Below are 23,627 nucleotides of genomic sequence, written 5' to 3' on the forward strand. Positions count from 1 at the left end.
TGCTGCACGTAATACATACCCTGTTATGATCTGACTTGCTGAGTTTGTTGTAAGTAGTAGCTGTGAGATCTATGCACGCTTCGTGGAACCGGCCCTTGCAGCTGTCGCACTGCATGCCAGATGTAACAACAAAACGGCACCCAGGTCGTGTGCATGAGTTTTTCATGACTATATTGACGTAAACTGTATAATAGATGCTAGTAAAAGCCTAAAACTGTTAAAAATACACTAAAAAGCACACTGAAAACGGGCAAAAATTGATAAAAACGGGTGAGATAAATTGAACTAGCCTTTACGTGAAAAACCAAAAAAACCGATTAGTAAGCTGAGGCAAAACCACAGTTAACTGTTAAATTTGGTAAAACTCGAAAAAATAATCTACCGAACGTATAGCTCAGAACAGATTCTTTAGTTGCGTAAGGACACGCCAAAAGTTTTGGGAAGCGTAAATCACGTTGGGATTAAACTTCCCGTTCGAAGAGCGCTGTCTCAGAATCATGGTTAACGTCAAAGTTCCTTGACAATGAAATTCCGTTGACGGGTTATTTTATCCAGTAGGGCCATGGATTAAAACGTAGAGGAAGCACGGTGTTACTGTACACAAAAAGTACCTTAACAATACGAGAAATTTAGATGTTGTCACATGATACATGGCCATGTGAACTGTTGCTCTGCAAGCTGACATGTAGATGGCAAGATATTGAATTAGTTGTAGTATATCGTAGTCTAAAATATGTAGTAGATGACTTTCTCCTAAGCAAACTTAATTCCTGGTGTAATTAGGGTCGAAAGATTATAGTAGGCGACTTTAATGCGCCGTATGTAAACTGAGTAATTTTAGAAGTAGGGTCATTGATATCATCATTCGATTGCAAACTGTTAGAAGCTTCGATTGCATTAGCTTTATTACAACACACTGGAGATCCAATCGGAAATGACTTGCGGTGCTTCTCGTCTCTCTTGGATTTAATTTTCACACACTTTGATGATGTCGGCCAAATGAACCTCCCTCACCGCTAGGGAGAATCGATCATGCAGTCATATCATTCAAATTCATGGCTGAGGTTTCCTGTCGAACAGTTGCTTCGGCTCGTCCTAATATGGAGGCCATCAACTAAACAGCATCGACTGAAAGCCGAAAAATTGACTCAAGACATCAATATAAGAGGCATGGACTCATTTCAGAGTTATACAAACGGGTAACTTAACCACTTATACCTTGGACAGTTCCGAAGAAGTAGAGGAAGTACGACCGTCTCTGGATAGTCCGAGATATTCGACACTTACTAAGACAAAAAGAGAAATCTTGGAACTTTGCCATTAGCCTTGAAACAGCAAGTACTATGGAACGCTACAGGATGGTAAGAAATAAGTGTATAATTGAAATCCGGGAAGCTCAGAAAAAATATGAGATGCAGTTAGCCCAATCCGCAATTAAGCTGCCTAAGAGATTATTCTAGTATAAGAATTGCAGAACAAGGATGCATCGAAAGACCGTTTGATGGAATGATAACGTTAAATATTAGAGAAACTTACTGATTTGAACCATCTGTACCCAGTAACAAAGAAAATATAATAATCACCTAATGAACACAAAATATATTCAGAGTGCACTAATTGGAGTGTTGTTCTGATAAGTTAAATCTCTTATCACGGAAAAGACTTCAACGAGTATACTACACTAAATTACGATATTGAAAATCGCAACTTATCTCCAAGACAACACTCTACATGGTACGTATTTAAAACATAACGTTTCTAAGTGTTTCTATCCGTTGCTTTTTAACAAATAATATTGAGACGTTTTAGAATAAATAAAGTAAGCTTCATATGTACGTTTGGAATAAGATTCACACTTCTCGAAGTTTGATCGTTAATTGAGTGCATCATTCGCAGTACGAACCACTCCATGCATTACTTTCTTGTCTCAAAGCAATGTTAATTCTATATGTTCTTTTGAGTTGGGACAAAATATTGAAAGGTGAGAAGCAATATTAGCTTTAAAGTACGCTACATGCTCGTAAAAAGTAAAACTCATGTAACTTCATCCTATATTTTAAGAAGCCAGATTAAATAATAAGTATTGACTAAAAGAACTGAAACAAAAAGATATGACCAAAAAAGCGTGTATCTCATTTGATTATGTTCATTATTATTATTGTTAAGAAATATGAACCGTTTATTATCAAGCAGGATTAAAATAAGCAAAGAAATTATTGATCAAAATAAAGATGGATAAAGTTCACCATTGAAAGAGATGCATAAATTTTAAGAACATTAGAATGAGACTTTTGGGGACTATTCCAGATGGCTATTTCACGGTTGATTATATTGCTCGTTTAAGTATCAATGAAAAAAGTTTTGACTACGAAAGCTTCTCTGAGTTTGTAATCGCCCTTTATATCTGTTCAAGACGATTGTAAATTACTTTCAGCCACATAGTTTGATTGATATTCATAGTGAAAGTGCGTTCATATCCGTAATTAAATTTAGCCATGGTATTCTATGACCATTAAAACGAAACGAAAAAATAGACTAAAGCTGTTTAGTCTACCGATAAATATCAGTAATATATATCCAATTCGAGTCAACAAAGACTATCACGTCTTATTTTTTGTATTCCAAACGTTCAGCCTGTTCAAACCATGTTTTTCCCCATATTTACCAAATGACACGTAGTTCGGGATTTTCTACTGTTAGCCTGACCTTTTATTTTCAAGTGATGGATTTAACCATTAGATTTATTCAATGATTAGTGCATGGAGGACAGCTGACAGATGCATTTCAAGTAAGGACCGGAGTCAGACAAGGCTGTTTACTCTCTCCCTTCCTCTTTCTTCTGGTGGTCGACTGGATTATGAAGACCTCGACATCTGAAGGAAAACACGGAATACAATGGACAGCTCAGAATCAATTAGACGATCTGGACTTCGCAGATGACCTAGCCCTCCTATCACGTACACGTGAACAGATTCAGATAAAGACAGCCAATGTAGCAGCAGTCTCTGCATCAGTAGGCCTCAGCATACACAAAGGGAAAACCAAGGTCCTCAAATTCAAAGCGGAGAACAGCAATCCAATCACCCTTGATGGCGAAACTCTGGAAGATGTAGAATCCTTCACATATCTGGGAAGCATCGTCGATAGACATGGAGGTTCAGATGCAGACGTAAAGGCGAGGATTGGCAAAGCAAGGGCCGCATTCCTACAATTGAAGAACATATGGAACTCAAAACAACTTTCAACCAATATCAAAGTGAGAATCTTCAATACGAACGTCAAGGCAATTCTACTGTATGGAGCTGAAACTTGGAGAACTACAACAACCACAATCAAGAAAGTACAAGTATTTATAAATAGCTGTCTACGCAAGATACTCAACATCCATTGGCCGGATACCATCAGCAATAGCCTTCTGTGGGAGAGAACAAACCAACTTCCAGCTGAAGAGGAAATTAGGAAAAGACGATGGAAATGGATAGGACATACATTACGCAAATCGTCAAACTGCATCACGAGGCAAGCTCTAACTTGGAATCCTGAAGGGAAGCGGAAAAGAGGAAGGCCAAAGAACACATTACGTCGGATAATAGAAGCAGATATGAAAAGGATGAATTACAACTGGAAGGAGCTGGAAAGGATTGCCCAGGACAGGGTTGGATGGAGAATGCTGGTGAGCGACCTATGCTCCTTCACGAGGAGTAACAGGTGTAAGTAAGTAAAGTAAGTTTATTCAATGATAAATTGCATGAACTGTTCTTTAAAGATATGGTGTATGGAATATGTTGGTCATTTTTGATAGTCTGATGGGGCGGCTTTTAGCTTATTTTATTTACCGTATACTGAAAATTTGGTCAGTGAATATATAGAGATTACATATTATTCACACACAACAAAAGCGTCAGTATACTCTATTTCTATCCCACATTTTGTATATATTACACCCAAATAATTTATAAGGACTTCGTCAATCTACTTAATCTTAAAAACTGTCCAACACTATGTTTAAAATTCATTTAGAGAACCGGTTGTCAATAGACATTGATCCCTATAATCTCTTTGCTTAAACAATATGTTTTTAAAGAACTTCATGATGGAATACATCTCCAGATGGAATAAGGCAGCAAATAAAACACTTTTTTATGTTGAGATCTGGATGCTATGAATGGTGTAGATACTGTGTGTTCAACATAAGCTGGAAGAATATATTTCACTCAATACATCATTTTTTGGTTTTTTGGCGTTTTATTACATCCGAACCTATGCAGCAGATTTTCTTACACCTGCTATTTATGAATATGTAGTAAAAAAGAAATAACTGAGAGTTTGGAAGAGTTAAAAACCAATGATTTTGCTCTTAAGTAAATTAAATGAGTTATAATCTATTGAGTAACGCTGATATTTAGTGGTAAGAAATTTAGGCTTGTACTGACTACCGTGCTTCGTTGTTTATATTCTAATACTTTTTCAGCCACTTTTTAAAGCCAGTTTTACGCGATTAATCTCTGATTCTACATTGTGACTAACATCGAATGTTTAATAGAGTTATTGCTTCTCGGTTGAAGACGTATAACACTCTTGTTAATTCTTTGCACACAATTTAAACTTAACACGAAGTACATATGTCTAAAATAAATAGTAATATAACTCAATATTACCTGTCTTTTGTTGTAATATGCGATATCCGAGACTTGAGACTGATGTAAAAATGTTCTAGAAACAAACTTGACCACTTGAGATTACGTAGGACGAAAGGGAAGAAATTTATTTCATTAACCGGATCAAGAGACTGTGCACCCCTTAGAATATTAGGCCTCCCGGTGGTTCACGTTTTCAATCTTATGCCGTAAGTTCATTTCTTTACCAGTCAGGTAAATATGTTATTTTTAAGATGTCCGATTATCAGAATGTATCATTTTTACAAAGGTTTAAAGTAAAAGCTAAGTCTGATTTAAGTGCTTCGCAAAATCTATTCAGTTTGTTACATTTGCCATTATAATTGTATTGATTGTACGTTAACCCGTCTTTAAAATTCAAAAGGGTTGCTTTTATAACTTCGCCACCAGGTTACCATAGCCTACTTTGTGTGTGCATGGGGTGTTCTTAACCATAGGTTTTCTTATTGTAGGGTTATTTATCGTACGTAGTATTTCGGAGTTTCTATGTCAGCATTCATTAGTGGGAGGCTGAGTCTTTTCATTCTATTAGTTAGCTTTTACATTCAGATAACAACTTATTCCTTACCTTTATTCTAGTTTTAAAGAGCCGTTTTGACAGATATATGGTAAATTTCGCATCTAAACGTTTAGCTTAATGTTTTGAGTATGTATACACATATACAGGCAGTTAAGATCTATTCAGTCTTAAGGAGAAGTTTGTTAACCCTATTTGGCTAGTTTAATATCTGTGATTCAGTGATTGAATGATAATGGAACATTTTGTGATTAGTTTACATCATAGATCCAACTCATTTGCACTTAAACATCATAGATGTTTTCAAAAATTCAAGATAATGATATTTCTGGTAGGTTATTGAAGAAAAACTGAGAGCAATAAGTATGAGAAATATATCACTCATAATATCTGAAACTTCAATTTGTACCTTTAACTGTTTTGCAGTCTTATACTTTACAGTAGACATTTTACTCTGCGAAGAGAAGACAATATCTAATACCGCCATCTCAAAATGATATTTTTATTCACTGTATATCAGCAAACCATGGTCAGTGGTTTTTTTGTGTACCGGTCAAATAGAATTGGAACAAGCGACCTGATGATTGAATTAAAGAGTTAGGGGCAAATTTATTGTTAATAAGTAATCGTTTATAGATTGTGCATTTTCCAGTTATCCTGACGTGATTCCTCGATACACTAAATTAAAGTATATAGAGACCCACGTTTCCAGTTTATTTTACTATTAACAGCATTTTGATTGATTCTAATGACACGAGTTTTAACAGGCTTGTTTGGTAGAAGGTAAGTTCCTTTAGTCTCAATCTGGATCGAGACAAAAAAGTTCCTATTCTAGCAGACGTCTTCCTCTAATATATATTACATCAAGAGACAACATCATCACGGCAGTATGCACAAGGTCCACATGTCATTTGATTACTAAAATCACAAATAACAGAACTTCTTAATAGTTCCATTTGTTGTAGCCGCTCAATTATCACTGTTCCTCAAAAATTCGCTGTGAACCGATCGTATGTGAACATCAGTTGCTGAAATTGGTGCTGTGACCTTGAAATCCTTGCAACGCTTCTGATTGACTCGCCCATAAATCATAGTCTTGCCGGCACCAATCGTAGCTCAAGACTTCTTTATAACCTATTTGTCGTGCATAGGTTTTTTGATAAACTAAAATGTTTTTATCTTTACTTTATAGATATACTTTTGGCAAAACTGCAAAACATCCATTGATTAGATTGTTATAATTCTTTACGGCCAGTGTAATAAATATACTCCTATCTTCTGACTGATAATTAAATATGAGTGTGAAAGTGGACATTCAATCTTCTAATTTCTGTCGTATTAATGATGAAAGTGATCACCATGAACAACTTATACCAGAAGATACAATTTCAACTGTGTACAGTATGTTTAAAAATTTTTATTGTTTTATTATAGTATTCTCAGACATACGTCTTCCAATAAAAGAATGATCAATCGCAGTCCTAAACATCAGTGGGAAGATTCAAACAAACAATGCTAAGTGAATTTAAACTTCACCCCATTGCACAAACAAGTGGCTATCAGGACTCAGTAGCTAAGTGAATAAGACGATGGCGTTTGAAACGAAATGTACTGAGTTCGAGTCTCAGAATTCTAGTGAGAAACAATGACCAGTAGAATTCAACCGAGTTTGTTGTGAGATAGTAACTCACTCATGACAATGGTACATGGTGGCACAATTTTGTGGATTGGTTGAAATCAAACATTTACACCGTTGAATACCGGCCAGCTCACTGGTCTATATATAAATTTTATTATATAAATATTTATTTAAACACATAAATATTAGTACAAGGGGCACCAAACAGATATGCGCCACATAAATCATTCGATTTATATTAGGGCTGGGATACCACCCGGATGCCCAAACCGAAGCAGATGGCTTTTTCAGGAAGCCACACCCGGAGCCATTGACCTAAAGATCTAATCCACAAGGCAGTGAAGCAACGTCAGGAGATGCAGTCACATGGTAGCCCGTGACCAACAATTGGTTCATATGTCATTTGTTCCTTTAGGATCCTTGAGACCATGTACACCATTGGTTTGGAATGAGGGTTTTCCAACTCCCCTAGGTGGACTCTCCATGTCCACCAACCCGGTTGAAGCTCCAGACATTCAATTTTTATCATCCCAATTTCGTAAACAACACCCTCGCTATGTGAAGGCAGTAGGTAGGACTTCCCTGTCAGTGGTTGTATGCATGTGGCTATGTGAAAGCATTTCGAGAGGAAGATTTGACTCTTATTCTGAAATTAATGTGTTCTATTCTTTTATAGACGAACAACCAAATGTCAAGTTAGATGATAATGAAAAACTAGCAAATGATTCAAATGATAGTTTACATGAAGTTTTAGATGATTTAAACAAATTCAATGATGAACTAAAGAAACCATTCAATGATTCATTCCCAGTTGATTTATCTAATTTACCATATCCTCCTGGTTATTCTATTATAAAACAAAATGATTCAATGATAAATTGTGAAAATCAATATAAGGAGTTAAATGAAATTGAACAGGAAAATTCAAAGGAACCAAGGTATCTGTATATTGTTTAATGTGATGTAATCAATCAAGTTATCGATTTGTTCTATATGCAATTAGTTCCCTTTGTGGGTTTAAATAAAATCAGAACGAGCATGGGTACAGAATAATATGAATTCATTATATTTCATTAGGTTCTCATTAGCTGCTTACATAACTGGTTCGATTTGAGCACCCGGGTGATATCCAAGCTTTCATATAAATCGAATGATTTATGTGAAGCATATCTGTTTGGTGCCTCCTTGTACCAATCTTTATGTGTTTAAGTCATGATTCAATTGAAGCTAGACCACTATGGAAAACCTGGAAACACTGAACGGCTGCTTCGTCCTAGCCATTAGACCACTGGGCCGGCATTCAGCGGTGTTAATGTCTAACTTCAACCAATCCACGAAATTGCGCCGCCGTACACCATTGTCTGCTGTGAGTTACTATCCCACAACAGACGTGGTTGAACTCTACTGGTCACGGCTTCTCACTAGAACTCCAGGAAACGGCTCTTGAAGTCAGTCACTAGTGAGCATTTATTGATTTATATCAGAAGGGGTTTTGAGGAGATTCAATGGCCCCATTATTTCAACTATTGAAATTACTAAAATCTCCATAAAACCCCCTTCTGAAACTAAATAATTGCTTACAACCAAATACGTATTAGAATTTTACATTGAGGTAAGATATAGTGTGGAACAATTGACATAAGCGAATGTAAAGATTTTGAATGACGAAAGTTATAATATATATGCATGAACATGTCAGAGGTTATTTGGTATTAGGATCAAGGAAACATTAGTGATGGGTGATGTAGTCGTTGAGTGAAGTTAAGAGACAGATAAAATAAATTATGTGATAATTTTAAAGGCAATTACCAAGTTACATGTACGTACCAAAGCACATACATTGGAAGAACCGAGAGAAGAGTATATGTTCGCATTTCTGAGCATATTCCAAAAAAATTGAAACTACAAGGGACAAAGGCTTTCAACGGTGCAATGGCTCGACATTTACTTGATATCAAGTATACCATTGACATTTCTCATGCTTTTAAAATTATTATCGGATAAAGAAATACTGCTTCACTCCGTTTTGCTGAAGTGATCACGACAAAAAAGAACTCAAACCGGATCTATGTATTCAATAAGAGACAGTAATAAACCTATTACCACCCTGGTTATTCCATTTTTTTTTACCATTAGTTATATATTGTTAATGTTTTGGCTTGCTAATATTCCTCTCCCATTACCGAATTCTCAAACCACCCTTTGTAATGAATTGTACTATTTACTCAGAAGACATAGCCATCTCTCATGTTCAATTCTTTTCTAAAATGTTAAATCTGAGACAAGAAAACAGTGTAAATTAATGAAGGGTTAACTGAAGAGCGTGGTTTCAGATGTCTTTGAGGGATTGTTTGGACAATGAGAGTGGATATTGAATAAGCGTACCACATATAATGAGGGATAAGACAGACTATATAATTGAGGTAGATTGTATGTAAGGGGAATTTTGGATTGTTTAGATCGTTAGAGAAAACTGCAAGGGAGATGTTACACTCTTATGTTCTGAGCCTAATATGACAAAATCTCAATCTATCGAGCTCCATGATTCCTATAGATTCAACCAGGGAGTCGCCATAGATCGGTATCCGGCTTTAATATCAACGTGCCATGTAATAAACTAATATCCTTTCTGCTATCTATACTAAATTTCTGTATCACTAAATAATGCAGAGTAATAAATCCACAGCCACAAAACATATGGCCACCCCTAGCTTTCTTCCAACCTACTCCTACATCATAAAACATTGCTCGTCGGAGAAGTCGGTGGTTGGGCATAGGTAACACGTGTCCCATCCATCTCAACTGATGAACTATTATTACTTCATCAATTAATTTGCCATCCTTACCTAGTACCCGTTTCCTAACAACTACTTACTCGGTAGTCGCAGGATATACGAGCAATGCTTCGAAGACAACTATGATCGAATAATAGTAACCTAGGAATATCCTCTACTCTTACCGACCATGTTTCACCGCCATAAAGTAGGACGGAACAAACTGTTGCACAGTAAACACGTCCTTTGACTGATAGACGGATATCTCGCCTACGCCATAAATGACGCAAGTTGGCAAAAGCTAGTCAAGCCTTTTGTATCCGTGTTGAGATTTCGTGGTAGTCGGTGACGAACAGTTGGTTCATACGTCATTTGTTCCTTCAGGATCCTGAAGACCATGTACACCATTGGTTTGGAATGAGGGTTTTCGAGCTCCCCTAGGTGGATCCTCCGTACTCACCAACTCCGTTAGATCGCCGGACACTCGCTTATCGTCCTGTCAATCTTGTAAACAACAGTAATGCCACAAAAAGTCAGTGGCCAGGACTTCCTTGACAGTTTTAATAACCTTAGATATTGATGTACCTTTATAGGAATTTATATACGTAAGTCAGTCTATTCGACGTACTATTTCATAGATCTTTCATCTTAAGAAGAATCAACCTATAAAAGTGATTTTTTCTGTTACATTTTAGAATGACAAAAAAATTTTTGAAACAACATTGTGCAAAGAATAAACTATATCAAACACCACAATTAAACGATATACTTTATCTGCATTATAATGGTAAATTATGTTTATGTTAATAATCTATCTATGAGTAAACCATACTGATATTCTATTATTATTATTATTACTGTTAGTAGTGGTAGTGGTAGTAGTAGCGGCAGTATTATAATCATTACTATCAGTAGTAGTGTAGTGAACAGGACCACCAGTGGGGACAATCGAATGTATTTGGCACAAAGTTACAGGACTTGGTAATAAAATCTAACAATCAAATAGTAAATGCTTAATTTACAAAATGTCCATCGATTGTCTCATAATGACTCAAGCTTCATTGTTCTTGCATTTTAATACAAATTACATTTTGTTTTCCATTCTTTACTGTTCGATCCTCTTGTCTCTCTGCTGCCAGACATTCTGTTCACGACTAACATCATCCACTACTTATATCAATATAAGTAGCATACACCACAGTAGTAGTAGTGCTAGTACTAGTATTAGTATTAGTATTATTTTGTACAGAACTACTCGATTTTAAGATGACTTGGGTTATAGATGAACCATACAAATTTGTGAAAAACTGACCTGTTATTATATTCTGTTTTTGAGCTCATTATAAGATTGAAGCCAGAAAATCTTGTTTTTGTAGTTCAACATGAGTGTTTTAATTTAATCATACATTGAACTGATAACCAATTTTTTGTAGTACTAATGATTTGATCATATACTCTTTTGATGAAAGCGGTCTAACGAATAGTTAGATTTATATGATATCATTGATTGAGCTGGATTTAATTGTCATATCTGACAGGTTCTTAAATCAAACTAGCAGATAAAACCGTGAGACTATCATTTATGGACGACCTATGGGCGATGCTCGTTTGACCTCGAGAGTGTTCACTTAATATCCAGGATCAAATGAAGGTTATAAATTTGTATGAGGAATTATAATTATAATTTACAGTTGATGATGAAGGTTAGGAATTAGATTTCGAGTTTTTATCATGAACTGACATCACCGAAAATACCAAAACTGTATTTATCCAAATGGATGAATGAATTTCGCGCCAAAATCCGAGATGTTTTATCTTATATCTGATTAGTTCATCCATTAATTGTAGTCTTGCCTTTACTTCTAATAACCATTCAACTTTAATAGTGACAAACTATCATATCTATATGATAATCATCAGGAGTACTTAATAGCCTAACAAAATATGGTTAAATTCAAGACGTTCCATCTTCATAGCAAATCATGAAATCTAATAGTTCAAGGTTTTTAAACTTGACTCAATTCACAATTTAACAAAGTGGTTTGGTTGAAGTTAGATATTAACATCTCTGGACGTAAAGCGTTCGCACGCGAGACTGAAGTTCTTTAGTTCGAATCCAACGTGTCGGATCGTCGATGTGTGCTGCTGAGGAGTAGTCCCATACTAGAACAAGAATGGCCATAGCGATTTAGCTCTAATCAACTCATGAATTCAACTATTAAAAGTCAAGAGATTTTTATCCGTTAGAAACAAAATTGTGATATAATATAATAATTATTAAATTCATCAGTCAGTTAATATTCAACCATCAGAGAAAATCTGGAAGCAATCATTCAATGACTGTTTCGTCCTAACATAGAACTCTTCGGTAGCGCTCACCCATGATTTCGCCTGACGAGTAATATAATTACTGTTAATTCATGATTCACTCTAATGAAAGAAAACAACAACTTTTGGATTAGTTGAAGTTAGAAATGAACACCATTAGATAACGGCCAGCTCAGTAGTCTAGTGATTAAGAATTCTCTCGCCAGACTGAACACTCCTGGGTTCGAATCTCGCGAGGCTGCTGGATCGTAGATGTGCACTGTCAAAGAGGAGTCCCACAATAGGACGAAACGATCATTCAGTTCTTCCTCTAATCTTTCTATACTGATCTAGTTTCAATCAACTCATAATCTCATTTTTTTTTTCTTTTTTTTACAGGATTTTCCAAAATTGAAAATCTTGAAGAATATACAAATTTAAAATGTTTATTCTTAGAAGTCAATGGTATATTGAAAATAGATGGATTACATAATCAAACTGAATTACGTTCATTATATTTAGCCAAAAATTTAATACGTTCTATTGAAAATTTAGATCATATGAAATATTTAGATACATTAGATGTTAGCTATAATATGATTAGTAAAATTGAAAATCTTGGTAAGTAGTTGTTGTTATGTCATCTCAGAAAGGGGAATATTTTTGTGTTATTGTGAATAGTTGAGATCATCATGGAAAACTTGGAAGTACTGGACGACTGTAAGAATTTCATCAGGTTTCGTGTTACTCGGTACTCGTTAGCAAGGTGTACCAGTAATCTTGAGGTGTCAAGTCATCTAGACTGGTGGCCACATTGCAACATGGTCGATAGCATTCGATCTGCACTAAATAAGGACTTGACACACATGACATTGATCACCACCCAGTGATCAATCAATTGAAATCAACATTATTGGATGCCGACCGGTTCAGTGATGTAGAGGCTAAGAGTTTGTATGCGAGACTGATAGATTTTGTTCTCTGAGTTGGATGGTTTGATTGTGGAACTTTCATTATTCTTCTGAACGACATCATCAGCAAAAACTTCAGATAGAAGTGAACTTGTAGTGTTGGTTATTATGTTAAACCCATATACCTTATTCTAGCATTCGGACAGACCATTTCATTCATTCTACTTCAGTCACATTCTGATCTTGTTATTTATTCGCTCATCAATTCTTGTCTGTTTTTAGGTAGGTGTGTGTACATTTCTCATCCCATTACTAATCACTGACAAGTGGACTGAGTCATGTTGGTAGGTGTAGACTACCTGGTTGGGGACCACGAGATGATAGCAACCGATGGTTAGAGACCCTGAATGACATGGCTCAAAATCGTTTGCAATGGGGCAGGTGCATCCACTCTTTGTGTTCTCCCACATTCTAATCTTCTGAATTCTTCATGTCCCTTTCTTTTTCCTCTTTCCAAATTTATTTCACTGGATTATACTCTTTAAATAACATCTCCAAACACTAATCTTCCCGATTACTGCTTATACTCTTACCACCTCTATCACTACGGGATTTGAATCGATAACTGCATCTCTGTACTAATGTGGTATGGCAACTTGAACTGATGTACGTACGTACGAAGTTCTACGTTGTTACTGACTGACTGACTTTCGTGTAACTATAAATATTGATTAACGCCTAGTTAAATGAGAGTTGGCTTACCAGTCATCTCCACTCTGCGTCGTTTCTCTTCTCTCTATTCCATTCGCTTTATATACAAAATATACGTATTCACAAGTCCATTCTCGTTATTCGACTTATTTAATTCCGTTATTGACTAACGCGATTTAAGTCGATGATGGTATACGAGGATAGGCGATAACAAACATTCATACGATCTAAGTGGAGTCAGATCCACGGGCCACTAAAGTGGAGAGCCCATCAACAAACATCATCCGATCTAAACGACGACAAAATAACGGGCCCCACAAACCGTTCGAATTTCTCCACATGTGGTTCACAACTTATCCTGTAGACCCCGATGATGATTGGTTCTTGTCGACCTTAAACTTGTTATTGTTTACTTCTTTGTTTTGGTTTTATCTCCCATTGGTTTGATTTTTATTCCTATGCGCCACATAAATCATTCAGTTTATGTGAAGGCTGGTATACTGCCCTGTTATAACTTGAGACTGCCGATTAGAGAGCAGTGACTTATCGATCGGACCAATGACGCGTAAAACACGTGCGAGCAGTGTAGAGTCTTGATTGGTCCTGCTTTCCGCCTAGCCCAGCCAGTTAAGTCCAGAACACCAATCTCAGCCTCTGTAATATGAATCATTATATTTCAAACATACTGAGTTTATATACCAATCAAAAAGACCACAACGTACCAATAAAATATGAAACAACATTTGTACGAAAATTAGCGAGATGTGGCTGTGAATGACGGAGGTAGTAATTAATATATTGGGTATAACTCAAGAATGGTAAAACATATAATAATGGTTCATAGGTCAAAATAAAGCTTATAATAAGAGGAATATGAATATGCATAGTTTAGTTACTTAATAATTCTAAAATAGAAATATACATATAGTATTGGTCCATCAATAGATCCAAAAAGTTATCATTCATTGTTCTTGTCGGGACATAACATGCCCGGGTTCCCACACCCAAGCAAGTGGTTTTGCTAAAGGGCCACACTCCGAGCCTTTGACCTAGAGGTCTTATCCACAAGGCATTGGATCAACGTCAGGAGATTCAGTTCCATGATAAACGGTGACCAACGATCGATTCGTATGCCATTTGTTCCCTCAGGATACTGGAGACCATGTACACCATTGGTTTAGAATCAAGGTTTTCTAACTGCCTTAAATGGATCATCCATATCCACCAACCCGGTTCAAGCATCAGACATTCTTATTTCATCCTGTCAATTTTGTAAACAACAGTAATGTCACAAAAAGACAGTGAATAGGACTTCCCTATCAATGACTAAATACCCGTGGCTGTGTGTGACCGTTTCAAGTGAGAAAGTTGACTCTTCCCACTTTCGGCCGAGTGCTATATATATATATATATACAATATTATTCCATTTGATAGTTCACAGAAGTTTCTCTCTTCTTAATCTTCACTTGAATATAACATCAACTTGTCAAGAATATCATCATTATTTACCAAAAAACAAACAAACAAACAAACAAATAAATAAACAAACCAAAAAAATTTTTTTTTTGTTTTTTATTAATCATTAATTTTTTTTAATTTTTTAATTTTTTTTTTATTTTTCTATCCCCAACCAAATAAGATTTACTGCCAAATTTTACAAAATTAATTATATCCCATAATAAATTAACCGAAATTAATGATTTAGTTCATTTAATTAAATGTGAACAATTATCTGTACTTGATATACAATATAATTTTATAAAAGATCCTAATATTGTTGAAGAGGTATTTGCTAAATTACCAAATTTAGTAAGTTTATATTATGAATACATCATATGGATAATATGATCTTTGGTTTCTTTTCTTTTTTTGTTGCTAAGAGAACTTTAATATTATATTGATTATTATTTTATTAAAACATATCAATTGATTTGATAAGATGATGATTGAAAGTAGTGTACACTGCGCGGCAGTCCGTTCTGTTTTAATTTACGGCTGCGAAACATCATAGGCTACTAGTATTTGACCACAGATGCCTTAGAAATATTGCTGGCGTCTGTTGGGATCACTGGGTAAGTAACAGTGAGGTTAGACGCAGGGTATTAGGGAATGATGGTAAATCACTTGGTGAGGTTGTGAATCTTCATAGACTGAGATGGTTGGGTCACGTGTCAAGTACTCCTGAACACCGATTACCACGGCGTGCAATGACAACCGGTGTTCGGGATGGTTGGAAAAAAGTTAGGGGCGGCCAAACCAAAACATGGCATCAGTGGTTGAAGTCACTAACTTCTAGTCTGAGCTATGTTAGTAGATGCAGACTACTTGATTGGGGTCCCCGTGACTGTCGTAACCAATGGTTGGAGATTCTGAGTGAAATGGCCCAGAATCTATCGCAATGGCGTCGTTGTATACATTCACTGTCTTCCCTTAAACTGTGAGATTAAAATCGCTTCATATCTTTCTTTCTTTCTGTACTATATCCTTATATGCAATCTTTCTTTTATATATTACCACCTCTGAATTAACTACTTTTATGAGTCCGGTGTTTATCTTCTTGTGTTAACGAGGTATGGCAACTTGGACCGATGCATAAATGTGCCTGGTCCTACGTTGTAGCTGACTGACTGACTGACTGACCAGTCGCACTCTACAGTGAACAAGAAACTCTGAATGTAGGTTGCGTGTTATTTGGCATTTGTCAGCAAGATGATATGTAGCAGTAATGTTGAGGGAACTGATGCGCTTTGACAGATTCGATCCCATATCAACTGGGTTCATAATCAGTGGGATTATCACTGAACTATTTGGATAGTGATTGATCTCCTGTAAGACTGAGATGTATTTATGATTGATTGATCATTAGTTGGTGATCATTGTCATGTATATTAGATTATTTTTAGTGGAGATTCAGTCAGTCAGTTACAACGTAGGATCAGGCACATATATGCATCTGTCCAAGTTGCCATACCTCATTACCACAACAAGATGAACACCAAATTTATAGAAGTAGTTACTTCATTGGTGGTAATATAGAAAAGAAAGATTGCATATAAGGACATAGTACAGGGAAAAATAATCATTTCGTAGAAAGAAAGATATGAAGCGATTTTAATCTCTTAGTTTAAGGGAAGATAGAGAGTGTATACACCTACGCCATTGTGATCGATTCTGAGCCATATTAAATAGAGTCTCCAGCTATTGTTTACGGTAGTCACGTCGATCCCAACTTAGTAGTTTGTATCTACCGACATAGCTAAGACTAGAAATTAGTGACTTTGCGAACTGATACCATGTTTTGGTTTGCTGCCCCCTAACTTTCTTTTAACTGTCTTCAACACTAGTCAGCATTGTACATCTTGATAATCGGTTCAGAGTTCAGAGTTTCCTGTTGACTGCCTCCAAACACCAACTTATTCCAACATAGTACATACAATGTCAAGTCACCTAGACTGGTGGCTAGATTGCAACTTGGTCGATAAGATTCAATTTTCACTAAGAAGGACCTGATATTGATCAACACCCAGTGATCAGTCAATTATAAACAAACTGACTTGTTTTAGTATTAAAGTTACATACATAGTATATCCAATGAATACATGAACTGAGTTAGTTAGGTTATGAGTTATGTAAGATTTTCAAATTCTTATGTCAATGAAATATAACCGGTATGTTATACTTTGAAATTTGATTATACTTAAATATCACTTGCTAAACTAAGATTTCAAGCGAAATCGATTGTTGATAAATCCCTTCGGTCTATTATTTAAACACTTAAATATTTACTATAAAGTAGAACCATATTATACTATATGATGTTTTAGTAAGCCCATTCAACTATTGTATTAGTTGTATGTTCACTGTAATCCACTATGTAAAATTTCTGGGTGAGACTGAAAGTTCTGGATTCAAATCCCACGTGCGGGATCATGGACGTATAGTGTTCAGGAATTCCATGCTTGGATGAAACGGCGATTCAGTACATTCAGGTTCTCAATGGTAGTCTAAGGTCAATTGATTCATGATCTTAATCAGAAACTTAATAATAATAATAGTAAAAATACATTAGATTGATTACAGTTTGACCTCATTTGGAATACTACTGAAAACCAAGAATATTAGATAATTGACTCATCCTAGTATGAAACTCTTAAACAATGCACATCGACGATGTCGGATGTAACAATGATTTGTAACAATGAGAATAAATTTATATCATGATTACACACTATTAACAAGTCTCAACCTCGATAGGAAAGAAGGTAAAACAGTTTATCTCTCTGACTACCTGAAACCAAGTACTATCACATCATACCGAACGTGATGTTAAGTCCCATAGACCATTGGATACATTTCAACATCCTCATTTCAATTCGTTCAGAACTCAAATGAATTGACATGGATGAAATTGCTTGCCAATTACAGATCAATATCAGATGGGTTTTGTGGATATTATAGTAATTTCAATGGTTAAGATCGTGAGTCAATTGAAGCTAGACCACTATGGAAAACCTGGAAGCACTGCGCATCCACGACCTCGCCCCCCCGCGAGATTCGAACCCAGGACCACGAGACCACTGAGTTAGCATCCAACGGTGTTAATGTCTAACTTCAACTAATCCACGAAATTGAGCGACCCATCCACCATTGTCTTCCGTGAGTTACTATCTCACAACAGACCTGGTTGAACTCCACTGGTCACTGCTCCTCAATAGAACTCCAGGATATACCTCGTGAAGCCAGTCACAATAGGTCGAAACAGCCGTCCAGTGCTTCCAGGTTTTCCATAGTGATCTAGCTTCAACTGACTCATGATCTTAACGATTGAAATTACAGATCAATCCATGTACTTATTTACATGATCAGATTTTGCATTATAAAGAATGAAACTACTTGAAATTAATGAGTAGTATCTAATGAATAAGAATTTACTTTATTCATAATCCACGTATTTTGTTCTTTATATATAAAAACAACATTTCCAGAGAGTTTTATACAATCAAGGAAATCTATTTATTCGAGAAGTGAAGAATTATCGTAAGAATATTATTAATCAATGTGTAAGTTTATAAACGAGGGTAGTTTTATATTAGTAATATGATTATGTAATCTGTTGGTTAAATTTACTAATGGAGATAATAAAAAAATCTTTTTTCTTTTTCAAAACTATAAGATTTATCCATATTGTTCATTTCAAAATTATTGCCCATATCGTTTGTATTATTATTGTGTTCTAGCGGTTAGATGGTTTAACTGGGAAACTTTATTATCATTAGCGACACAGGATCATCAACGCATATTTCAAGGATTGGTTGAGATTAGACATTAATACCCTTTTTTTATCTAGGCTCAGTGGTATAAAGGTTAAACGTCCATGAGTGAAACCGAAGGTACTGTGTTCGAATCCTTTTTGCGGGGTTGCGGGTGTGTACTACTGAGGAGTCTCGTACTAGGACGAATCGGCCGTCCAGTGCTTCCAAACTAATAATGGTGGTCTAACGTCAATTGATTCATGAATTCAACTATTAAATAATACTTATTACTAATAAAAAGTGAATTCAGCATTGGTAATCTATTTGATAACAAGTGTACTTACAATCCTGTCCAAATCTTTCATGCATACATTCTCAAACCCACTCTGTTCTGGGCCTGCTTTTCTAGTTCCTTCCGATTGTTGTTCATTCTTCTCATGACTTTCTCCATTTCTCCACGTAATGTGTTCTTTGGTCTTCCTCTCCTCCTTTATTTAGACTTGAGGATTCCATGTGAGAACTTGCTTTGTGACATAGTTGGGTGGTTTCCTCAATGTGTGTCCTATCCACTTCCAGCGCTTCTTCCTGATTAATTCCTCCTCACAAATCGTGTTTGTTCTCTCGCATAGTAGGTTGTTATCGATAGTGTCTGGTCAACGGATCCGAAGTATTTTGTGTAGATAACTGTTAACAAACACCTGTACATTCTGGATGATGGCTTTCTTAGTTCTCCAAGTTTCCGCTCTATACAGTAGAACTGTGTTGACATTTGTATTGAAAATTCTGACATTGGTCTTGATTGAAAGACAGTTGTTTTGAGTTCCAGATATTCTCCAGTTGTAAATATGCTGCTCTTGTTTTGCTGATCCGCGCTTTCACATCTGCACCAGATCCACCGTGTTCATCAATGATGCTGCCTGGATATGTGAAGGTTTTCACCTCCTCCAAATCTTCTCCATCAAGTGTGAATTGATTGTTGCATGTTGTGTTGAGTTGGAGAATCTTGCTTTCCCATTTGTGAATGTTGAGACCTACTGCTGCTTAAGCTGGTGCTTCACTGGTCGTCTTCTCGTGCATTTGTTGTTGCATGTGCGATAGAAGAGCTAGATCATCTGCGAAGTCTATATCGCCCAGCTGCATCCTAGCTGTTCCCTGTATCTCATGCTTCCCCTCAGATTTTGACATCTTCATAATCTAGTCGATTACCAGGAGGAAGAGGAAGGGTGAGAATAAGCAATCTTCACCAATATATACATATATTATATTTTTTTTCTTATTTCAGAAAAACCTCACTTATCTAGATGATCGTCCAGTTTTTCCAATGGATAGAGCATGCGCTGAAGCATTGTAAGTGTATTCTTATAATTAAGTGTTTCATTCAATTGTATATAACATAGTTACTCGGGGGGAATTGAAAAAGAACGTGAAATTAGACAACAATGGATTGATGCAGAACAAAAAAAGATTTTGGATAGTGTTAAATGTAAGTTTATTATTCACTTGTTGCTGTTTTTACTTGTATCTTACCATTGTCATTTAGGACTGCAATTGATCAGTCTCATGTTGTCATACGTGCATCCTGTGAGGATTGCCTCGATATTGCCTTAAGTCACAAAGATTTAAGCAAAGATTCATGTGCATCCAGCTGACGAGTCCCAAATAGGATGAAACGCGTATCCTGGATTCTACTGCTAGCCACTATCCATCTTTGCTTAATAAGTTTATTATTGTTATATTATACTTTCTTATCATCAAAATAATAGTTTGTGTAATGAATATTCATTTTAAACGTGCTAACCATTTGCTTATTCATTTTATTTTAAGGGTTATCCAATAAGCGTCAAGTCATAGAAGCAACACGTCATAAGACTGAATTAAATAAACAAGCTGAAGAAGCTGGTTTATCAACTGACGACATACATGTTACACCAGGTGATGTTGACTGGTTATATGGAAATGTAGATAGTGCAAAAAATGAAAGTGATTCAGATCAAGAACTTAAAGAAACAAATAATGATGTAGAAACCTATACTGTATCTTCATCAAATGCAAGAGATGAAGAACTTGATCCTATGACAGATTGTGAACCATTGAACACCCAAATATCTGAAGAATTCTATTCATCAGAGATGGTTAACTTAAAAGCTGATAACACAGAGTTGAATAGTTCACTGAAAAAGAATGACGAAGAGTTAATTTTTGATGATAATACTGTTATAAGTGAACAGAAGAACAATTCTAATGAAGATGAAGTAAGTATAAGACAGTACTTTGATGATTAGATCCAAATGTGTAATAATTGATTGACTTGGTACTGTTTGTTTGAATCTTATCATTGACGTTTAAGACTGCAATTGATCAGTCTCTCCAGTGTTTCCAGGTTTCCAACGGTGGTCTAACACCAATCGGTTGATGATCTCAATCAAAAAGTCTCTCTCTTATTGACATATGTGCATACTGTGCGTATTGCCTCGATATAGCCTTAATTCACAAGCATTATATGCAAAGATGGATAATGGCTAGCAGTGGAATCCAGAATGCGCATTTCGTCCTATCTGGGACTCGTCAATTGAATGTACCTGCAACTCAGAGTTGGTGTTCACTCTGGGTCTCGAACTCAGTAGCGTTCGCTTCAAACGCCATCGTGTTATCTACCTAGCTACTGAGTCATGATAGCCACTTGCTTGTGCAATGAGGTGAAGTTTAAATTCACTTGGTATTGCATAATATAAGAATTTTTAAGCTGTTGAAATTGAAATGATCTTGCATATCGACGGATGCTGATAACGTCATGCAGTTCGATATAGCTGCCATATACAAAAACTCCGCCTGGAGTCCCTCCGGGGACTACTGCCGGTCCCAAGCCCGGATAAAGGAGGAGGGTTGGGCATGGGGTTAGTGTCCCCATCCCGTAGAAAACTAACTCGCTAAAAAAACGCTAACCAGAAAAAATTATTCAAATCTTTTAAACTCTGCCCTGGGAGTCAGAAGGTCTTCATTTAGAAGAATTATGACGCCTCATGATGAAAGCCGTATTCCTTCGGAAGTTACGAGGCCGATGCCCCTTCTGACAACCAGAGCGACCATTTATTTAGGTACATGGAATGTTCGTACAATGTGGGACACCGGGAGAGCCTTCCAAATTGCTGCAGAAATGAGAAGATACAACCTAGAGGTACTTGGGATCAGTGAAACACATTGGACACAAGTTGGACAACAACGACTAACTACAGGAGAGCTCCTGTTATACTCCGGCCATGAAGAAGAAAATGCACCACATACACAAGGAGTTGCATTGATGCTGTCCAAACAAGCGCAAAATGCACTTATAGGATGGGAATCTCATGGACCAAGGATCATCAAAGCCTCGTTCAAAACAAAGAAAGAGGGTATTTCAATGAACATCATCCAATGCTATGCGCCTACCAACGACTACAATGAAGACGCTAAAGATCAATTCTACAATAGACTGCAGTCAATCGTCGAAAAGTGCCCAACAAAGGACCTGACTATTCTGATGGGAGATTTCAACGCCAAGGTTGGAACGGACAACCCTGGATATGAAGACATCATGGGACGACACGGACTGGGAGAAAGAAACGAAAATGGTGAGAGATTTGCAAATCTATGTGCCTTCAATAAGGTCAATAAGGCCTTTATTCAGGATACTAAAAAACTCAACAAATTCAAGATAGTCCTCAGCAACAAGTTCCAGGCCTTTCATGATCTACTCAATGGAGAAGGAACTACTGTGGAGAGCAACTGGAAGGGGATCAAAGAGGCAATCACTTCAACATGTCATGAGGTCCTGGGTCACAAGAAGCACCACCACAAGGAATGGATCACTGTTGATACACTGGATAAGATTCAAGAAAGAAGGAACAAGAAGGCAGCGATCAATACCAGCCGAACAAGAGCAGAAAAAGGCAAGGCACAAGCTGAATACACGGAAATAAACAAACAAGTGAAGAGGAGCATCAGAGTCGACAAACGTAAATATGTGGAAGGTTTAGCAACGACGGCGGAAAAGGCTGCAAGAGAAGGAAACTTGAGACAACTGTATGACATGACAAAGAAGCTCTCTGGAAATCGCCGCAAACCAGAACGACCAGTGAAAAGCAAGGAAGGCAAGGTAATCACCAACATTGAAGAACAACAAAACAGGTGGGTAGAACACTTCAAAGAACTCTTGAATCGACCAGCTCCACTGAACCCACCCAACATCAAAGCAGCACCCACGGACCTCCCAATCAATGTTGGCCCACCAACGATTTAAGAAATCAGCATGGCCATCAGGCAAATCAAGAGTGGCAAAGCAGCAGGACAAGACAACATTCCAGTAGAGGCACTGAAGGTAGACATAGCGGCAACTTCAAGGATACTCCACATTCTCTTCAGCAAGATTTGGGATGAGGAACAAGTACCAACAGACTGGAAAGAAGGACTTCTGATCAAAATACCGAAGAAAGGCGATCTCAGCAAGTGTGATAACTACAGGGGCATCACTCTTCTCTCAATACCAGGAAAAGTCTTCAACAGGGTATTGTTAAACAAGATGAAGGACTGCGTAGACGCCCAACTTCGTGACCAACAGGCAGGATTCCGTAAGGATAGATCGTGTACAGACCAAATCGCAACTCTACGGATCATTGTGGAACAATCAATTGAATGGAATCCATCACTCTACATCAACTTCATTGACTACGAAAAGGCATTTGATAGCGTGGACAGAACAACACTATGGAAACTTCTTCGACACTACGGCGTGCCTCAGAAGATAGTCAATATCATACAGAACTCATATGATGGATTACAGTGCAAAATCGTGCATGGAGGACA

General features: G+C 36.7%; 1 protein-coding gene across 1 annotated transcript in view; it reads left to right on the forward strand.

Annotated features, from left to right (window-relative positions):
• Positions 1-1,740: 1,740 nt before the first annotated feature.
• The window catches only part of DNAAF1 (Dynein assembly factor 1, axonemal), a 33,590-nt gene continuing 11,703 nt past the window's right edge, over positions 1,741-23,627 (forward strand). The window contains exons 1-10 of the mRNA XM_051217110.1: positions 1,741-1,981; positions 6,386-6,594; positions 7,509-7,770; positions 10,302-10,393; positions 12,313-12,534; positions 15,176-15,345; positions 18,522-18,596; positions 20,071-20,135; positions 20,186-20,271; positions 20,613-21,040. Of these exons, the coding sequence (XP_051065743.1) occupies positions 6,489-6,594; positions 7,509-7,770; positions 10,302-10,393; positions 12,313-12,534; positions 15,176-15,345; positions 18,522-18,596; positions 20,071-20,135; positions 20,186-20,271; positions 20,613-21,040 (1,506 nt within the window). The 5' untranslated portion in view covers positions 1,741-1,981; positions 6,386-6,488. The remainder of the gene's footprint in view (positions 1,982-6,385; positions 6,595-7,508; positions 7,771-10,301; positions 10,394-12,312; positions 12,535-15,175; positions 15,346-18,521; positions 18,597-20,070; positions 20,136-20,185; positions 20,272-20,612; positions 21,041-23,627) is intronic.

This window comes from Schistosoma haematobium, chromosome 6 (genome assembly GCF_000699445.3).
Source record: "Schistosoma haematobium chromosome 6, whole genome shotgun sequence".
Taxonomy (NCBI): domain Eukaryota; kingdom Metazoa; phylum Platyhelminthes; class Trematoda; order Strigeidida; family Schistosomatidae; genus Schistosoma; species Schistosoma haematobium.